The 18,917-nt window shown below is 49.3% G+C and overlaps 1 protein-coding gene across 1 annotated transcript; it reads right to left on the bottom strand.

Annotated features, from left to right (window-relative positions):
• Positions 1-510: 510 nt before the first annotated feature.
• CCR9 (C-C motif chemokine receptor 9) lies at positions 511-15,587 on the bottom strand. The gene is made up of 3 exons (XM_024566207.4): positions 15,428-15,587; positions 9,802-9,846; positions 511-1,599 (listed from the first exon to the last, which is right to left on the bottom strand). Exons 2-3 carry the CDS (start codon positions 9,820-9,822, stop codon positions 520-522), a joined length of 1,101 nt encoding a protein of 366 aa, XP_024421975.2. The 5' UTR covers positions 9,823-9,846; positions 15,428-15,587; the 3' UTR covers positions 511-519.
• Positions 15,588-18,917: the final 3,330 nt, after the last annotated feature.

Below are 18,917 nucleotides of genomic sequence, written 5' to 3'. Positions count from 1 at the left end.
GGAATCAGATCTGAGGTTGTTCGGGAAGATTCTAGATTAAGACCTGGCATAGGTATCAGCCTCAAAACCAGGGCAGGAACTCCCCAAAGTTGGGAGTTTTCAGGAAACCCTGTGCTCTTGGGGACTGTATATGGTGGCCACTGCTTCTGTGTGTCCTTTGGAAGGGGTGGGCTCGAGACCGGAACCACGGCCATTCCCATGCATGGAGAAACTCGGACGCCGCCTCGGGCCAGGGGCAGCCGGGTGGTCTGCCATGCCGCCTGCCGGCTCGCCTGTGAAAACCGCAGTAATTGTGGCCGGGAGCCACTCAAGAGTCTCCTGGGATGGCCAGTCAGTTTTGAAAACTCTGCCTTGGGAAATTCTGACTCAAAGTAATAATTTTCCAATTCATTCCTTTCGGAGTTTTCTCTTTCTTGCTTTTTCTTCTTTGGTGTCCCTCTGGTCCCATCGGTGGGGAAGCCATGTCTGTATTTATTGTTTTACTTCCAAAAGGACAAGCCACTTCAGAAAGAAGACCCCTCAGAGGGAGAGCGGCCCCGAGGTCGTCTCCAGCAACACAGAGGACAGCTTCAAGCTGCCCTCTCTCCTCGTAAAGGAGACCCACTGCGCCTGGCTGATGCAGCCCAGGTTCTTCAGGGTTTTTACGAGATCCCGGCGGAATCTCTCCCCCACAAAAACGTAGAGCACAGGGTTCAGGCAACTGTGGAAAAAGGCGATGGTCTGAGCGACCTGCAGGCAGATGTCAATGCGGTCGGATGCGGCACAGTCCCAGATGAACTTGGTGTGGATGTTGATGGTCTGCACCAGCAGGACGCTGTTGTAGGGGAGCTGGGATACGAAGAAGACAGTAAGGACAGTGACAGTCACCTTCAGGGCCTTGTGCTTGGACGACTTCTTGGCTTGGATCAGAGTGTGAATGATGAGGGTGTAGCAGCAAGCCATGACCACAAAGGGGAGGAAGAACCCCAGGATCACCTTCAGGGTCAAGACCACTGACTTCACTTTGGCACTCCTGTCGTGAGGGTAAACCATGGTGCAGAAGGTGATGCCGGACTCCTCCTTGGTTTGGCTGTACAGGATCTCTGGGGTGCAGAGGGCGACCGCCGTCGCCCAGACGGTGAGGCAAACCACCTTGCTGTACAGAAGCCTTTTCTGCCGCCAGGTCTGCGCCCTCGTGGCCTGAGCGATGGCGATGTACCTGTCCACGCTGATGCACATGATCAGCAGCACACAGCTGTAGAAGTTCATCTTGTACGTGCCGTTGACCACTTTGCACACGAAGGTCTGGAATTTCCACTGGTCAGCAGCGGCGATGGCCCAGAAGGGAAGAGTGAGCAGAAAGAGAAGGTCGGCGATGGCCAGGTTCAACAAGAACACGTCCGTCATGGTCTTCACTCGCGTGCAGTACCAGTAGACGAGGATGACCAGGCTGTTGCCCACGGTGCCCACGAGGAACACGAGCCAGTACAAGGGAGGGAGGAAGTGGCTCGCAAACTGCCTGACGTCGTTTTTCTTACAGAAGAAGTTTGTGAAGTTTAAGGCCACATAGTCCTCCGTGGAGTCATACATGTAGTCATCAGACATATTAGTGACAAGGCTCTGCAAGGACACACAAGGCATCGGGTCAAGGACAATGTTTTGGAGGTTCGGTCCATCAGCAGAGGCACGGACCACTTGACCCTTCCAATCCCAAAATTCTACGATTGAAATGTGTGTGTAACAGCCTGGGTCACAATAGATTCATTTATTCAACAAATGTTTATTGAGCAGCTACGATGCATCATACATTCTGTTTGTGCTAAAGATACAGCACTGGCTGAGTCAGACGTGGTTCCCGCCCCCATGGAACTGACCTGCTCTGGAGGGTGTGTGCAAGGAGTGAGCCATCACAGGACACATGACAGGTGCTCTGATGGGGAAGGGCCCCCAGGACCACATATTCACACATACACATACATGCACATGCTGTTGAGCCCCCGCAATGCACACTCACACTTAAGCACACAACTTGTGTGAATGCACACACATCCCCATTACAGTTTCGGTGGGTTCCTGGCCCAGTGCCAGCCTAAAACGCCTGCTAAGGGAAGTGGAAATAAGGGCTGGTGATCAGAACCCTAAGGCATGAGCCCTTGAGTCTGGAGGAAAGGGGGAGGAAGAGCCGAGGGATGGAGGAGGGACGCAGCCCCACATCTGCCTTGTTCCACACAACCTCAGACACTCTCTCTTCCTGCCAGTGCCCCCAGGGCTCCCAGTGAGGCTCCCACATCCCACCAGGAACCACAGCACTGGCTGCCTTGCCCCAAGGTGCATCCCTTGCCAAATTGCGTCTCTACCTCTACCTCGCCTCCGGCAAATATAACAGTTACTCAGTTCACCTGGATGCATTGGGACTAGAAGTAACCTCAAATCCACCATAGGTTTTTGTTTTGTTTACAATATTAAATATTTAAGTATAAATACTTAGATTACACATTTAACCACTCAGCGAAATAATAAAATACCCTCTACCACTCCTGTTACCTGTGGTCTCCCTGTCTGTACACACTGTAATTTCCATCTATGTCTAATAGCTTCAGCCGGCATTTCCCGAACTGTACGTGGGTGGAACACTGGTGGTTACATGTTTGAGAATCTCTGCACACCATAGCACCTTCTTTGAACGTCACGATACGCACGAGCACCTTAAGGGCTGTGAAAAGTCCTGCAGAACTTGATTCATTATAACTGCATGTTAGAACCGTGAAGTTCCTGCGAAGTCCTTCAGATCCGGGGAATTTTGCAGAACGGTGCTCCCTAAACGTATTAGAGCACGGAACCTGTGGGTGTGTTTGCTGAGCGCTCTTTCAGATATCAGGACACACCAAGTTGACAGATAAAGGGCAGGAGGGGTCAGGAGGCTGTTGGCTCCTGGACTCAGAAGCTCACACCAAGAGCTAAAGGGACACATCCACTCTATCTGGGTCCTGGCTGACAGAAAGTACCAGGAGGACCCCAGGGAGGACACCCATGGTAACTTGGACTACAACCAGGAAAATGTGGAGTCTAGTCCTGGCTCCACCTCCAGTGTGACCAAGACAAAGTCCCAGTGCAAAGAGAGAGGCCCTGGGTGGTGGATCCAGGAGATGGCTCAGCAGGACCGGCAGCCAGGAAGGCCCGCCCAGCATGGGAGGAGCTGAAGGAACCGCCTGTCCCCATCTCCCATGTGCTTTGTCCCCAGGCCTGACTGACCCATCCTTGGTTTACATGTCACCATTTCCCTTGCTGTCTGGAAAGCCAGTCTCATGGGTGACGCATATTTCAGTGAAGATTTGGGGAGGATGACATTTTGGAGGAAAGGTGGTAAAACCAGGCAAATGAGCAGGTGTTGACGGTGATTCCACATGATGAAGCATGAAACTGCTTTTGGTTTTACACTATTTGGGTCAAACAGACTCTATTAGGAGCCTGAGTCAGTGCTGGGAGGCAGGGAGGCAAACAGCACCCCCACTCCCAGATGCAGCCCAGAGGGTCTGGCAGAGGGGACCTCAACCAGGCCCAGTGTTCCGGGAGACCCAGCATTCTCCACTGCCCAGCGAGGGGCTTGTGACCGCCACTCCCCAAGGTGAGTCCTGGAGTGAGGCCCCTGTGTCCTGCTCGAAGCACAAGGAGTGTGTTTCCTTCTTGGGTGAGGGTCAGAGGACCCAGTGCTTTGGCACAGAACCATATTGAGTTAGGGACTCCCGGGGTGCATTTTTTTCTTTAATAATTTTTTATTTCTCAATTATATTTGACATACAATATTGTATTAGTTCCAGGTGTATAATGTAGTGGTTAGAGATTTACGTGACTTCCAGAGTGGTCACTCGGGTAAGTCTAGTACCCGTCTGACACCATACATAGAGATCGCGATATGATTAACTCTGTCCCCTATGCTGTACGTTACATCCCGTGACCATTCTGTAACTACCAGTTTGTAATTCTTAATCCCTTCCCTTCATCACCCTGCTCCCAACACCCTCCCATCTGACAGCCATCAAAACGTTTTCTGTACCTATGAGTCTGCTTCCGTTTTGCTTGTTCATTTTTTTTTTTTTAGATGCCACATATAAGTGAAGTCACACGGCGTTTGTCTTTCTCTCTCTGACTTATTTCACTCAGCAAGCACCATGCTCCCGGTCCACCCACGTTGCCACATGTGGTAAGGTTTCCTTCTTTTCCATTGGATATATGCACCACTTCTTCTTAATCCCTTCATCTACTGCTGGACACCTAGGCTGCTTCCCTATCCTGGCTGTTGTAAATAATGCTGCAGTGAACGTAATGCATATGTCTTTTCGAATTAGTGTTCTAGGTTCCTTTGGTTAAATACCCAGGAGTGCAATTGCTGGGTCTTTCTTTGTCTCTTATTACAGACTTTGTTTTAAAGTCTGTTTTGTCTTGTATGAGTAGAACTACTCCAGTGTTTTCTGTTTACTTACATTTTCATGAGATATCCTTTCCCACCCCTGTATTTCAGTCCGTGTGTGTCTTTCATTCAACGCATGTCTCCCGTAGCAGCACATATAAGGGTCTTCTTTGTTACCTATTCAGCCATGTACGTGTTTTGATTGGAATATGTATCCAATTTACACTTAAAGTAATTGTTGAAAGATATGTAGTTGTTGCCATTTTATTATTCATATTTCTTCTTCTTCTTCTTCTTCTTTTTCTTCTTCTTCAAGTTTCTTTAACATTTCTTGTAATGCTGTTTTGGTGGTGATGAACTCCTTTAGCCTTTTCTTGTCTGGGAAGCTCTTTATCTTTTCTATGGTTCTAAATGACAGTTTTGCTACATAGAGTAGCCTTGGTTGTAGGTCCTTGCTTTCATCGCTTTGAATATTTTGCGCCAATCCCTTCTGGCCTACAAAATTTCTGTTGAATGATCAGCTGAGAGTCTTATGGGAACTCCCTTATAGGTAACTAACTGCTTTTCACTTGCTGCCTTTAAGATTCTCTCTTTGTTTTTAACCTTTGCCATTTTAATTATGATGTGTCTTGGTGTGGGCCTCTTCGGTTTACCTTGTTTGGGACTCTCTGTGCTTCCTGGACTTGTATGTCTATTTCCTTCACCAGCTTAGAGAATTTTCTGTCATTATTACTTTAAGTAGGTTTTCAGTTCCTTGCTCTCTCTCTCTTCTCCTCCTGGTATCCCTGTGATGTGAATGTTGGTACACCTGATGTTGTCCCAGAGGTCCCTTAAACTATCTTCATTTTTTTGTTTTTTCTTTTAGCTGTTCCGATTGGGTGTTTTCTGCTTCCTTATCTTCCAAATTGCTGATTCAATTGCTCAGGTATATTTTAAAAGTGATTCAGTTCACACACACACACACACACACACGAAACCCTGGATGTGTACACATTTTGTCAAGACCATATTTGTTGTGAAGGTAAGCCTACTTCAACCTTCTAAGTTCAGCTTTGGTCATCTTTATGAGCATAACAGAACAATCATGCACAACCCAGGCGAACAAAGGTGTCTTGCTGTCTCAGGACTACACTGATGTCCGTGTACATTCCTGATGGGTAGATATCCTTTGGCTCATAGACACAGGATCCTTTGAAAATCCTCTTAACAAGTCAGTGTCAATATTTACGAACATATTTATTCGTTATCACTGAAGCCTGTCAGACCCAGTGCTGAGCACAGTCATACATATATTTTATCCTGAAGCTTCCAGGTAGGGGCAGGCCCCTCTTTCAATGAGGGACTCCAGGCTCCCGTGAGGAATTCTGAGCCAAGTCATTACTCCATCATCCCTGTTCTGAGCTGTGGGTTAGAGACACTGTTCTTGCTGGAGAAGCTACCTACAGAGGCTGCTCTCAAAGTCTGGGTCAGTCAGACAAGGATCTTGAGAGAGGATTAGTGGAAAACCTGAAATCCCCAGGTTTTTACCCCACATTCCATCCAAGAGCACATGGCAGAACCTTCTAGAATGACTTCCCACCAGCTGCCCTAACTTTATTCCCAGGGTCTGCATCAAGGTAGGATCAAAGGAGCTCCCCATGTAACTCACTCTCTCCACTGAGAGGGGGCCCTCAAGGGGCTCGTTCATATATCTCTCTGTCACTAAGATCTACTCTGGACATTCACCGGGCACTTAAATGCAGAAGAGCTGTGAAGAAAGGGTTCACAGCTCCTGAAGAACACATGAGGGATTTTATTCTCATGAAACAGGAGTTTTATGACTGATCAGGATTTTCTTTTAATTGGGAAGCTCAGCCAAACTCGTAGCTCAGCTCTAGTAACCACACAACATATTTTAGGCCAACGCTGTCCGATAAAAGCATAAGACAAACCACAGGTCAAGTTTGCATTTTCTAGTAGCCACATTGAAGTAAAAAGAAACAGGGGGGATTCATTTTAATGTATTTTATTGGAAATGGATATATCTAAAATATTACCATTTCATTATGTCAGCAATATAAAACTTTTTGAGATATTTTACATCCTTTTGGGGGGAACTGTTTTCAGCCTGAGTATATTTTATACTCACAGGACAGCTCAGTTGGAGCGGCACCCAACTGAGCGGCACATTTCAAGCACCCAACAGTCCCACGTGGCTTGTGGCCACCTCAGTGGACAGCGCAGCTTCAGGCTGGAAACACAAACGCAAACTCCTCTTGGTCTTTTCTACCTGTTCTGTCAACTTCCTCTGACCCTGTTTTAATTTACACTTTCTTTTTCCCCTATTCTGATGTATGTATACTCGTGAAATGCCTAAATTAGTTATGGGACACGAAGCGGGCGGGGATAGTGTAAGAAAGGACTCAAATGTCCCAGTCCTGCTCTTTGAAGGTGCTGACCAGTTCTCTTTCACAATTTATTAAAATGTCTAGAAATACTCTTACCAAAGGTTTCTCTTCCTGTATTTCTTAGCAAACTATGTCATTCTCAGACCCTCTTGAAAAAGCGAGGTATTTACTGACGCTAGACCTCTTTTGCAGCCCGTCGTGCCGATTAGCTGAAGTCCACGCTAGTTTTTGATTCTTCTGCCGTGAGGAGAGGTGATTCGTGATTCATGAGGGGCCCAGACCCGGGCGACGTTTTTGTGAACAGGGGCCTGAGAACGTGGTGGGCCATCCCATGCTTGAGAAACACTAGCTCTTCACGTCTCGTTCATGGGCAGTAAGTAAAGGAGTCTGTTCACTCGTTTAGCAGGTATTTCCTGTTGAATGAGTGAGCATGAGCACCGTGTCCATGCTAGGCTAGGAAGTGATTTCCGAAGAACAGCATTCAACTCAATGATGGAAGTGAGAATGGAGTGAGATGTTAGAAACTTCCACAGCTCCAAAGCCAGACCCGCAGAGGGGCCGGGGGAGGTGGGTGGGGGTGGGGCTTGCCGGTGGTGGGGCCCTGGCAGCAGCTCCACAGCTCCGACGTGTCCCTTTTGGGACCATTGGGCTACTCCCCAGGGGCTACTAATTTAGGGATTTATGTCATCTGTTTCAGATGAATTTTAGCATTTTGATCAAGACGAGAGAGGGCATTATAGCCGTACAGCTCTGTAAACGGGAGAGGGCATGCGGCATTCTTGTGGCCCACCCAGGACTCGGCAGTGGGGCCGCCTTCTTCTCACGTCCGTTTCTGTTTCTACTCCGGAGAAACTCTTTGGGACCCCCGGCAGGTTTAGGAATGATTTTGAGATTAGAGGCTACTGGATCTGACCCCTTCATCTCAGAGAGGAGTAGACAGAGCGGAGAAATGGCAGGTTCTGTCCCAAGCCCTCAGACACTGGGGGAGGGTCAAGGCCAGAGGCAGCCCCCAGCGCCCCCAGCCCCAAGCTGGGGCACTTTCAATCCCCCCTAACCCAAAGTCTTGCTGCCCACATTCTGATGTCAAAATGATGATGACAAGTCTGAGCCAGAGAGACAGGGAGCCCCCCACCCCCACCCCGCCGCCATCTGCCTTGCACCGCAGGTCGCCTTGTGGCTGGCTTGGCCGAAAGCAGGACGAAGCTGCCTTTGGCTGGGGACCGACCTCAGTACACAGGAAGGACAAGGGGTTTGCCCACCTGTGTCCCCACAAGGCACTCACCACAGGCCTACCTGCCCCCCAAATGTGTCCCCGTCCCCTCCGCTCCAGCATCAAGGGCTATGCAGGGGAAAAGGCCTCCAGAGCTTCCCAAGGCCTCCCCCACTGACTAATTTTCTCTGGAAACCCTCCACCAACTCCAGGCCTCTCAGTCCCTCCTCTGGGGACAGATAGGATGGAAGGCAAAGATGGTATCCTTCAAGGCTCTGTCCCCCATTGTCCCTTAGCACCAAGATGGGCATCTGGGAAAGTGGGAATGGTGGGATGATGGGAGAGGGTGGAAGGGGGGACATGAATTCGTCACCAGCAGTAGAAGCTGGCAGGCAACACTGCCAGGCACACTGTCCCCACACTGGGGGAAGACAGACGCCCAAGCAGGGAGACTTGACATTTGCCCACAGGGAGCAGCCCAGGGCAGCGGAGGGCACTCCCCCCGGGGCTCCCCTCCAATTCTCCGTGAGACCTTGAGCCCTCAGTCTACTGTCTCAGCTTCGGTTCCCACATCTGTAAAGGGGGCTCTGCCTCTCCTGCGAGGCGGAAGGACTGAGGTGGCCTGGGCAGTGACCGATGCACCAGGCCTCCTCGGAAGAGTGGCCGCAAGGACGTCATGGCAGCTCCCCAATGAACCTGGGTGTTGGGGCCGCAGTGGTCCCATCCTCACCCCATTTAGGTGGTGCAAGACACACCAGATCACATCGGGGTGCATTTTTCTTCCTGTCTGGGGCTGACTTGCCAAGTTTGGATGTTTTCCAAGATCCCAAATCAGGAAACCCAATGACAGTCCCCGAAGTAGCCCCACCTTAGCTCTGCTGCCACTGCATCGGGATGAAAGGCAAATCCCAATGAGAGGAGAAACTGAAGGGTCTAACTCTGGTCAGAAAAGCAGAGACGTACCTCACTCCTTCACCAGGTCCAGAGTAATCAGTCACCTTTTGCTATTGTTACAAGTATGAGATGACACATACACAATGCTAAGCATCGTCATCATACCATAAATGGCCTGTCTGACATCAGTGATTGCAACCGCAGCTCTGCCAAGACCGTGGAGACCTACAGTCCTCTGTGGGGTCGGTGTGTCAGCTCCACTATGACGTCTTGATTTCAATTATCTACCTGTAAGGCCCAGGCTTTCCCTTTGAGAAAGGCAAAGCGAGAGCCCTCAGAGGTCTTTGCAAGATGTTTATGAATATAACAAAAGCGTGGGAATTTAATTTGATTCTATAATTGATCACATGTGGCTATAAAATCATAAACGAGTCTCTGGGTAAGGACATCCTAATTTTTGTCAGCTTCCTTGTCCCTTTCTGAGAAATATACCCCATCGTGTGGTTTCTGTGAAAACCTACGTAATGCTGTGTAAGAAATGACAATCAGCGTGCCCGCCAGGGCTCTTGTGAAAACAAAGTAAGTGATTCGCCCTTGCCCTCTTTTGTCTGCGTTTCAGAAGAGACACACGGAATGAAGCCAACCCTAGTCAAAGATCATAAAAACCCTTACCTAGTAGTGAAATCTAAAAGAGCGTTTTCCTCTGTCTTCACAACATACCCCAGAGGGCTTCTAGCCCTTCGTGTTTGCGGAGCCCTCTGCACTGGGTGTCGACCGCCTCTGTGGGGCGCTGCTCAGCAGAGATCTTACTCCAGGGAACCTCGCAGAGAAATCCTTTCCCCACAATGGATTCTTTCCCACACCCCTACAAAGGCAAGACAGGAGTGCACTTCCAGGAGCCTGGGGAGCGTGGCTGTACTCACCATGGACTCCGTGGCTGTCATGGTGGGCCAGATGCAAGCGTGCTTCTAGAAAGAGGGCAAAAAGAAAAGTGGACTTGTCAATGAACCGCAATAAACACCTAAAGATGGAGGTTAGATGTTAAATCTGTTTTTCTCACGACAAAGCAACCCTCCAGCAAGGGTTGGAGCCCATGGCATGCGGGTGTCAGGTCAAACAGTCTAGATTTCAAAACCGGCTCGGTGGTCTGCATGGAAATGAGAGAACCCTCTCCCTTGAGAGCCCTGGGGGGCTTTAACATTCCAGCACGCCCTCTTTCCATTAGCCCGTTTTCTCTGGACTCAACTCTGTCAGCATCCGTTTCACTGAATTCCCCCGTCCCCATTTTATCAGCCTGAAGATCACAGGACAGCGGGTGACTTGGGGATGCTCTCGCCCAGACTCCACAGGGAAAGGGCCTCTGGGTAACCCGGTAGCAAGTTGGGTGGCATCCGCCAGCATCAAGATCCTTCTCTCAGAGGAACCCAGCACCCTAGCACCTGCCCGCACGCTCCGTGTACGAGCTCAGAGAAGGATCGTGGGCCCTTCTTTCTCTGGGCCCTGACTCCAGCAGGGAAAGGAAGTCCTAGGTTTGTTCACCAAAGGAAAGGTAGTTCCCTGATGCACACGGCCTCTGAGCTGACTGAACCAGTCTCAGCCCTTGTTTCCACGTGCTTTGAATCTCTGCCACAGCCAGACCCCGAAGGGACCATGGGAACAACAGTTGGATGCCCTTCAAGGCAGAGGACTGTGCCTGAGTGGGCATTTCCTTTTATGGCTGTAGTGTCCAGCACCACACCCCAACGTTCTAGAAGAAAACATTTGCCTTCATCCATTCAACCCTAACCTGTTGACTTCCTTTTTATAACACAACATCGTGACTTATCTCGCTTTTCTGAAAGTCCAGTCGTTTTCAATACACACAGTATGGTACAGCCACTTTGGAAAGCCACTTGTCAGTTTCTTAAAAAGTGAACCATCCATACACTGGCCATGCGACCTGACCACTCCCTTGCTAAGGGTTTACCTAAGAAAGGTGCAAGCATATATATGTCCACACAAAGACTGGTCTTCGAACATTCACAGCCAACTGCTGGAAACAGCCCAGAGTCCACCGAGCAGAGGGAATGCGTAAGTGAAATGTGGGCCACCCCTGCAATAGGACAGAGACGCACCGCTGACACACACAGCGACGTGGGCGGGTCACAAATAATTGTGCTAAGAGGCAAGACCAAAAAATAGGTACACGGTGTAATTCCACTTATACAAAGTTCTAGAGAAGCAAGCTCATCTGTCATGACAGAAAGCAGACCAGTGGTTTCCTGTCAAGAGAGAGCGGGGGAGGACAGGGCAGAGCGTAGGTGCGGGAGGAAGCCTTGGGAGGGGATGGCTACCGGCAAGTTCGCTCTGTTGACCGTGGGATGAGTTCGCAGGTCGGAACTCACATTCTGCCCTTTGACTATTTGCCGTTGGGTGTAGTTGGGCCACACTAACTGCAGGGCTTAACGTGAAGGAATGAAGACAAGCAGGGTCTGATGAAAACGTCTGGTTCTCTTCACGCTTCCGTCACTCTGGCCATTAGCAGGGAGGGAGGGAGGCAGCCAGAACGTCTTCCTGCTAGCGGCCTCTCAAAGCAGCCGTGCTCGGTGCTGTGGGGACTGAGGCCTCGGTGTGAATTCACGTCTTTAAAAATTGGATTAGATTAGATGTTAGAGACATCATTTGTGTCCATGTGTATTTGTGTTTCGCCTCCGCGTTCCCTGGCTCTGTCTGCCGGGAAGCCCTGAGAACAGTCACACACAACAGAATGAGCACCTCGTGCCCAGATCTGGGTTTCTAAATACTTTTCTGCACCAAAAGGGGCCAGGGCTCCTTGGAGAAAGGTATGACTTCAGAGCTAAGGCACGGAAACCACAGGGTGGACCTGGAACTGCTTTTTGCACCAAAAAGCAAGAGGTATTTAACGGACCGTGAGGACTTGTCAAAAGGACGTAGGAGCCAATCCGATGGGGCCTCCACTGGCCAAATCTGAGGCAGTTTGAGCATCTAATTAAATAATGATAGCAATTGAATGAGGATCCATGAATCCATACTGATGAAAAATATGACCAAATAAATAAGGAGAGGAACAAGTTGTCACGGTGCCAACTAACAAATCTAGAAGGAATGATGGAGTTGGAAAATCACCGCTGGACGCTGAAATTAGTGGGTGAACGTTCCGTGAGGAAGAGAATATTTACCTCGTCTCAAAGGGTCTCCTCCAAAATTACCCGTTGCCCACCGACTTTATCATTCTCCGCCCTCCTCCCTTTGCTGAATCACGCTCTATAAAAAAAATGCCCAGTCAAGTTTGGAAGATCCCAGCTCAGCCAATTTAACTTTGTTACAGTTTGGGGAAACCGGAAGATTGGTTTAGGGGACATTGTTAGAAAACACTTCATAGATCTTTCTAGCAGCTATGGCTTATGTCACCTCCTTTGTAATTACACGAAGAGACTGAATATTAATCAGATAATATCTGAGAACAGAAATTTCCAAAAGCAAAAGCAGCCACATAAAGAAGAGAGAGCGGCTGGGTTACAGTTCATCACAGCAAGTTTCCGTGTGAACACAGAGATTGACGATGATGAAGGTACCGTCATCTGCTGTTAGTAAGAGTTTGGGGCAAAGGCTCCCACGCTGCAATGGTAAGTATGAATCTGGGTCATCTTTTTGGAAGAGTAAGCCATATTTGTCAAAATGACAAAGCACAACGGCTCTGACTCAGCAGTTCATCTGCTGGGAACACAGCCTGCCAGCATTTTCACCGCGAAACGTAAAGGTGCGTGCACAGGGATGTACACTGCAGCATTTTCTTTCCCAGAACAAAACACTGGAAACAACCGACATATCCTGAAATTGGTAATACTCTGATACACCTATTCAATAAACCACCTGTAGCCAATAAATAGAATAAAATCAACCTCACCCTGGTACAAGGAGCTCAGCAAGATTACTAGGTCAAAACGCCAGGTGTTGAAGACTATGTTGCATAATAAGACTATGTTGCATGATCCTTTAAAAAATATATAAAGGGTTGTACACCTCACGGCTGACGAGTACCGACACATTTTCTGGAAGGAGCTTGAACAAGGAGAGCCAGCGAAAGTGAGACCTTCATTATTTCCTTTGATTGTGTAAACTATTGAAATGTTTTATTTTGTGCATGAAATTTTAAGAGCTGTCATAAAGATAGCTTGTCGCCTTTTTATAAAATAACACAGAAGAAGAAGCCCTGTGTTCTTCCATTCCATGAACCTGTTTGCAAAGCTCAGCCAAAGGAAGAACTCACAGCCGGGCTGGAGTCACTAGCCACAGGGGCCAGAGTTGTCGTTAGATTAGGCAAGGCTACTCTTCGTGACTTTGAAATTCTGCACTAGCTTTTTTTTTTTAAAATCCTCACCCAGAGATATGTTTGTTGATTTTAGATAGAGAGGGGGGAGGGAGGGAGGGAAGCAGTGGGGGAGAGGGAGAGAAATATCAATCGGTTGCCTCCCACCTGTACAACCCAGGCATCAGACCGCAGCCCTTTGGTGTACGGGCTGATGCTCCGACCAACTGAGCCGCCCAGCCAGGGCCGTGCACTAGCTTTTGTAAGGGTTCATCTTTCTCCCACGGTAAATGTGTTTCTCGCTCAGAAAATTTGGAGAGAACCAAAGAGTAAAAACGAACCACTTTCCACCCTAGAACTAAGGAGGCCGCCGATGGCTTTTCTCTCTAGTCCCCTAAGCTCTTTGTCAGAATGTTTTCTTCCATAAACTGCGGAGTCTCTGAGCTTGCTTTCATTTTCTTCTTGCCCCTGAGAAGGAGGGAAAGACAGAGTGGGGAAAACCCGCCTAAGACAAGGCATAGCGAAAGGGTTGGGAGCGCCCAGGCATTAGCTCAGCGCAGGCCGAACCTCCTCGCCCCTCACTGCTCAGTTCTCTTCTCAGGCTCCCTGGCGCCTCGAACTGGAAAGCCTGCCTGCTGCACAATGTAGGTGGGGGGAGCACAGTGGACCAGAAGTGAAAGACCCCCATCTGCCCCTCGGTCCATCCTTTCTGCCTATGGGACCTTGGCAAGGAGTGACATACCCTCGCTGAGCCGAGATTTCCTCCCACGGGCCCGTTGGGAAGGTCAAGAGCAATTCTGTGCATGAATGCAGACTGAGAACAAGGGAACGTTCTCCGTCCCACAGCTACTGAACTTCACAGATACTTCTGACACACTTGCTTGGCATGAACAGTGTGTGAGACATGATCGGCCTCCGCAGCTCACGTTCAACTACCATGGATACGTCACGGCTGCAAATACCAACCGTGGTAAATGCTAGGAAATGCTTTGGGAATTAGGAGAAGGAAGACATGTTCTGCGGCCTTGGGAAAGCCCAGGAGGCTTCACAGAGGAGGCGATGTTTTTGCTGGCCCTTGAAGGCTGGAGAGCATGGGGACATGTGCTGAGGGGAGAGAACCTTGCTGCGGGGCAGGGAAACATATCAACAAAGGCGTGGAAGTCAGGGAGCATGAGATGCTCGCAGGACCTTCGAGGCAGAGAACAGCAAGAGGCGGCTGAGTCTCCAAAAGAGGGAAGTGCCCACGAGAGAAGTTAGCCTGGTCTCAGTTACTACCCACCCATTATTCTTCTAATTCTCTACTGTCCTCCAGTAACCAACATGAAAGCCACCAGAGAGCCGCTAGAGATGCGGCCACTCCTCCTGTCCATGGCTCGCAGTAACCCAGTGGGTCGAACGCTGACGTGAGTCAGCAATGTGGATCCTGACTTCAATCTGTGTCCAGTCTGCTACAGGGGCAGGTGCCCACCCAGCCCCCACTCCTGTAAGCTCTGACCACGGGGACCTGGGCCCCCCAGGGGGCTCCCAGTGCGAGCCCGTGAGGGGTCTTCCAAGCAGAGGGGCAGATATTGGAAGAGAGAGACTAATGGTTCATTAGCTTTGGTTGTCCGCGAGGGAGGAGAGGGGCTCTTGCATACTGCTGGCCCACTGGCTACGGAGCAGCAGCTAATTAAGAACTAAAGGGGGGGGGCGTGTTTGAAAGGACAAAACAGTCTTCACTGATGAGTCATTTAAAATAAAGTAGCTTGGCTGTTATCTGATTATAAAGGAGAGTTTTCACACTGTACCAAGAAAATCCCCTCAAAGCAAACATGCATAATGAGGAAAATAAAACCACAAATACCACTTGCCTGTAGCCACTGTGACCTTTCTGAGATACCTTCTCTTACACGTTTCTCTGTAACACACACACACACACACATATACATTGTCCTAACGGGAAGGAAATCCTACTACAAGCACACTGTCCTCTCTTGCTGTCTAGTGACTTGTCCCCACCGATCCAATGCCAGCTGAATGTGGAGCTCCAACATCGGGTGGGTGGCCGCGTCTGGATGGGCAGCAGTCCGTGGAACCCACCACCTCTTGGGCATCTCGTTACGCACCCTAGAAGCCTGGTGCTTGTGGCCACCGAACAAACACATGAAAGCCTGGGTTTTAGGAGCTGTGAGAACGGCACACGGCTGAGGACACGGGGGACCGTAGGACCGGGGAGGAGGAGGAGGGAAGGTGATACTCACCGCAGAGGGCAGAGGGCAGCGGGAGAGGCTGTGGGAGAAGACAGCCCACTAGCTGGGTCTGGGAGGGACTGGCTTCCTGTCTGCCTGGGATGAGAGGCAAGTCTTCTACAAGTTCTGAGCAGGCAGTGACCGGCTAAAAACACCAGAAAGGAAGCAAGGCCACCCCTGTCTGTGTTGTCACTGGTGGGGTGGCCCAGGAGGGTGGGGAGTGGGGTGTCACCAGCTGCAGCTTTCAGCAGTGAGGAGTCGATGATTTACAACCGGAAATGAAAAGCCAAGAACTGCTGGGCGAAGGGAAAGCGATCTCCCCTGAGGTGCATGTATGGGCTGACCGTGTAAGAGCATCTTTTCCTAGACAGCATAGCTGATCACAGGGAAAAGGGAAGTGAGAGTCTCAGCGAGACTCTCTCTATATAGAAATAAAATAATTTTTATTTAAAAAATTTTTAAACATATTTTATTAATTATATTACTACAGTTCTCCCATTTTTTTCTCCCCTTTATTCCCCTCTGCTCTTTATCCCCCTCCCACTATCATTCCCCGCCCCCCTTAGTTCATGTCCATGGGTCGTACATACAAGTTCTTTGGCTTCTCCATTTCCCATACTGTTCTTAACCTCCCCCTGTCTATTTTGTACATACCATTTATGCTTCTTATTCCATGTACCTTTCCCCCCATTTCCCCTCCACCAACTCTCTCTCCACTGATAACCCTCCATGTGATCTCCATTTCTGTGATTCTGTTCATGTTCTAGTTGTTTGCTTAGTTCGTTTTTGGTTTTGTGTTTTTAGTTTTGGTTGTTGACAGTTGGGAGTTTGTTGTCATTTTACTGTTCATAGTTTTTGATCTTCCAGTTTCTTAGACAAGTCCCTTTAACATTTCATATAATAATGGCTTGGTGATGATGAACTCCTTTAACTTGACCTTATCTGGGAAGCACTTTATCTGCCCTTCCATTCTAAATGATAGCTTTGCTGGATAGAGTCATCTTGGATGTAGGTCTTTGCCTTTCATGACTCAGAATACTTCTTTCCAGCCCCTTCTTGCCTGTAAGGTTACTTTGGAGAAATCAGCTGATGGTCTGATGGGAACTCCTTTGTAGGTAATTTTCTCCTTTTCTCTTGCTGCTTTTAAGATTCTCTCCTTATCTTTAATCTTGGGTAACGTAATTATAATGTGCCTTGGTGTGTGCTTCCTTGGGTGCAATTTCTTTGGGACTCTCTGAGCTTCCTGGACTTCCCAGAAGTCTACTTACTTTGCCAGATTGGGGAAGTTCTCCTTCATTATCTTTTCAAATAAGTATTCCATTTTTTGCTCTTCCTCTTCTTCTTCTGGCACCCCTGTAATTTGGATGTTGGAACATTTAAAGTTGTCCTGGAGGTTCCTAAAGTCTCTCCTCATTTTTTTGAATTCTTGTTTCTTCATTCTATTCCAGTTGAATGTTTATTTCTTCCTTCTGCTCCAAACCATTGATCTGAGTTCTGGTTTCCTTACCTTCACTGTTGGTTCCCTGTGCATTTTCCTTTATTTCACTTTGCATAGCCTTCACTATTTCCTCTATTTTGCAACCATGCTCAACCATTTCTGTGAACATCCTGATTACCAGTGTTTTGAACTGTGCATCTGATAGGTTGGCTATTCTCTTCATTGCTTAGTTGTATTTTTTCTGGAGCTTTGATCTGTTCTTTCATTTGGGCCTTTTTATTTATTTATTTATTTATTTGTCTCTGCATGCCTGTTAAGTAGTAAGGGGCAGAGCCTTAGGTATTCACCAGGGCGGTGCAACCCACACGCTGAATTGTGGTGCTGTATGTGGGAGAGGGGTCCAAGAGGGAACAATACCCTTTGCTCAGCAGGCTTTCAGTCACTTGCCCCACTACCCACAAGCAAATTGGGCCCTTCTGGTGCTGATTCCCGGGTGGGTGGGTTTGTGTACTTTCTAGGACCCTGTGGGTCTCTCCAGCGAACTTTCCTGTGAGGCTGGGAGTTTCTCCTGCTGCTGCAACCCCACAGGTTTTTTCAGTCAGAGGTTTTGAGGCTTTATTTCCCTGTGCTGGAACTCTGGGTTGTGTAGTCTGTCTCGCTCACCAGTTGTTCCTCCTGGCCTATCCTGTTGCAAATGTGGGGCCACCCCCTCCAGCATCTGCCACCTTGCCCAGTCCTCCAGCTGCCGCCTTGCTCTCCACCTTGGCTGCCCATCTCTGCCCCTCCTGCCAGTCTGGATGAATGTTTCTTCTTTATCTCCTTGGTTGTGGGACTTCCATACAGTTTGGTTTTCTGGTAGTTCTGGTTGGTTTTTGTTTTTAAATTTGTTGTTGTTCTTCTGGTTGTTTGAGGAGGCACAGTGCATCTACCTATGCCTCCATCTTGGCCAGAAGTATATAATTACTTTTTTCAATCCTCACTCGAGGACATGCTTGTTGATTTCAGAGAGAGAGAGAAACATTGATTGGTTGACTCTCGCACAGGCCCTGACCGGGGACCTACCCATGACCTAGGTATGAGCCCTGACTGGGAATCAAACCCCTGACCTTTCCGTTTATGGGACAACGCTCCAACCAAGCCACCTGGCCAGAGCCAAATGTTATATCTTTTAATGAAGCTCACAGGGGACGTCTTCCCAGCCACAGCTACAGCGGGGCTTTGGATCACGACACAGTTGTACCCGCCCTGGGCACATAGAAAAGGCCCAAGTTGATGCCTTGCTCTGATTAGGACAGACTCCTCTTTTGTGTTTCCTCTGGGGAGAACCACAACCACAGTCCCGTGGAGACCGAGTTCCTCTCCAGCGCCCCATGGGCTCAGTGGGACTCTCCAGCGGAGCGGGCCTCCTGGACACGTGGCCTGTCCATCACCGTCCCTTTGGACAGAACAAACTGATGCATAACATGCAGCTGAATTGATTATCTGAACAGGAAAGGCCACGGATTAGTCCCCCGAAGAGTACCGACTGTGACAAGTAAGAGCGAAAGCAACAGTTGATTCAGCAGCCTTGCGGGCGCCATGAGACCCTTCCCTCGGCCCACCTGCATTGAGTGTGTTGTCTAAAACGCTGTAGGACTGAGAGTCAGCCTTTCACTTCTCCCCCTGCCTTGGCAATCATCTGCAGGAAAGGAAGGGGCTGTAGCGGGAAGAAAAGGCTCCCCCAGTGGACTCTCCAGCTGTCTTTGGGCAGGGGAGCCAGGAATTTGCTTCTCCCCTGTGTTGGGGACCCGGGAAGGCTTTCAGAAGGCTGAGACGCTCATGCACTGTGGGGGCAGGAAGATGCTGGGCTTTCCGCCGCCATCTCTGGGCTCAGGCCGTTTCTTCCCCAGGTAAGGGCACACGTGCAGACACTGCTTGCCCACCAGCTCGCTGGGTGAGACTGCGGGAGGAAGAGAAGTGGGGATGATGGAAGAAGAGAGGGGTTAAACGCACCATCAGGGGAACATCCCCTCCCCCGTGGGACCCCCGTGGTCCAGACGAGGCAGGGACACTGAGGTAGCATCC

This window comes from Desmodus rotundus, chromosome 8 (assembly GCF_022682495.2).
Source record: "Desmodus rotundus isolate HL8 chromosome 8, HLdesRot8A.1, whole genome shotgun sequence".
NCBI lineage: Eukaryota > Metazoa > Chordata > Mammalia > Chiroptera > Phyllostomidae > Desmodus > Desmodus rotundus.
This window is presented reverse-complemented; position numbering and strand designations above follow the sequence as displayed.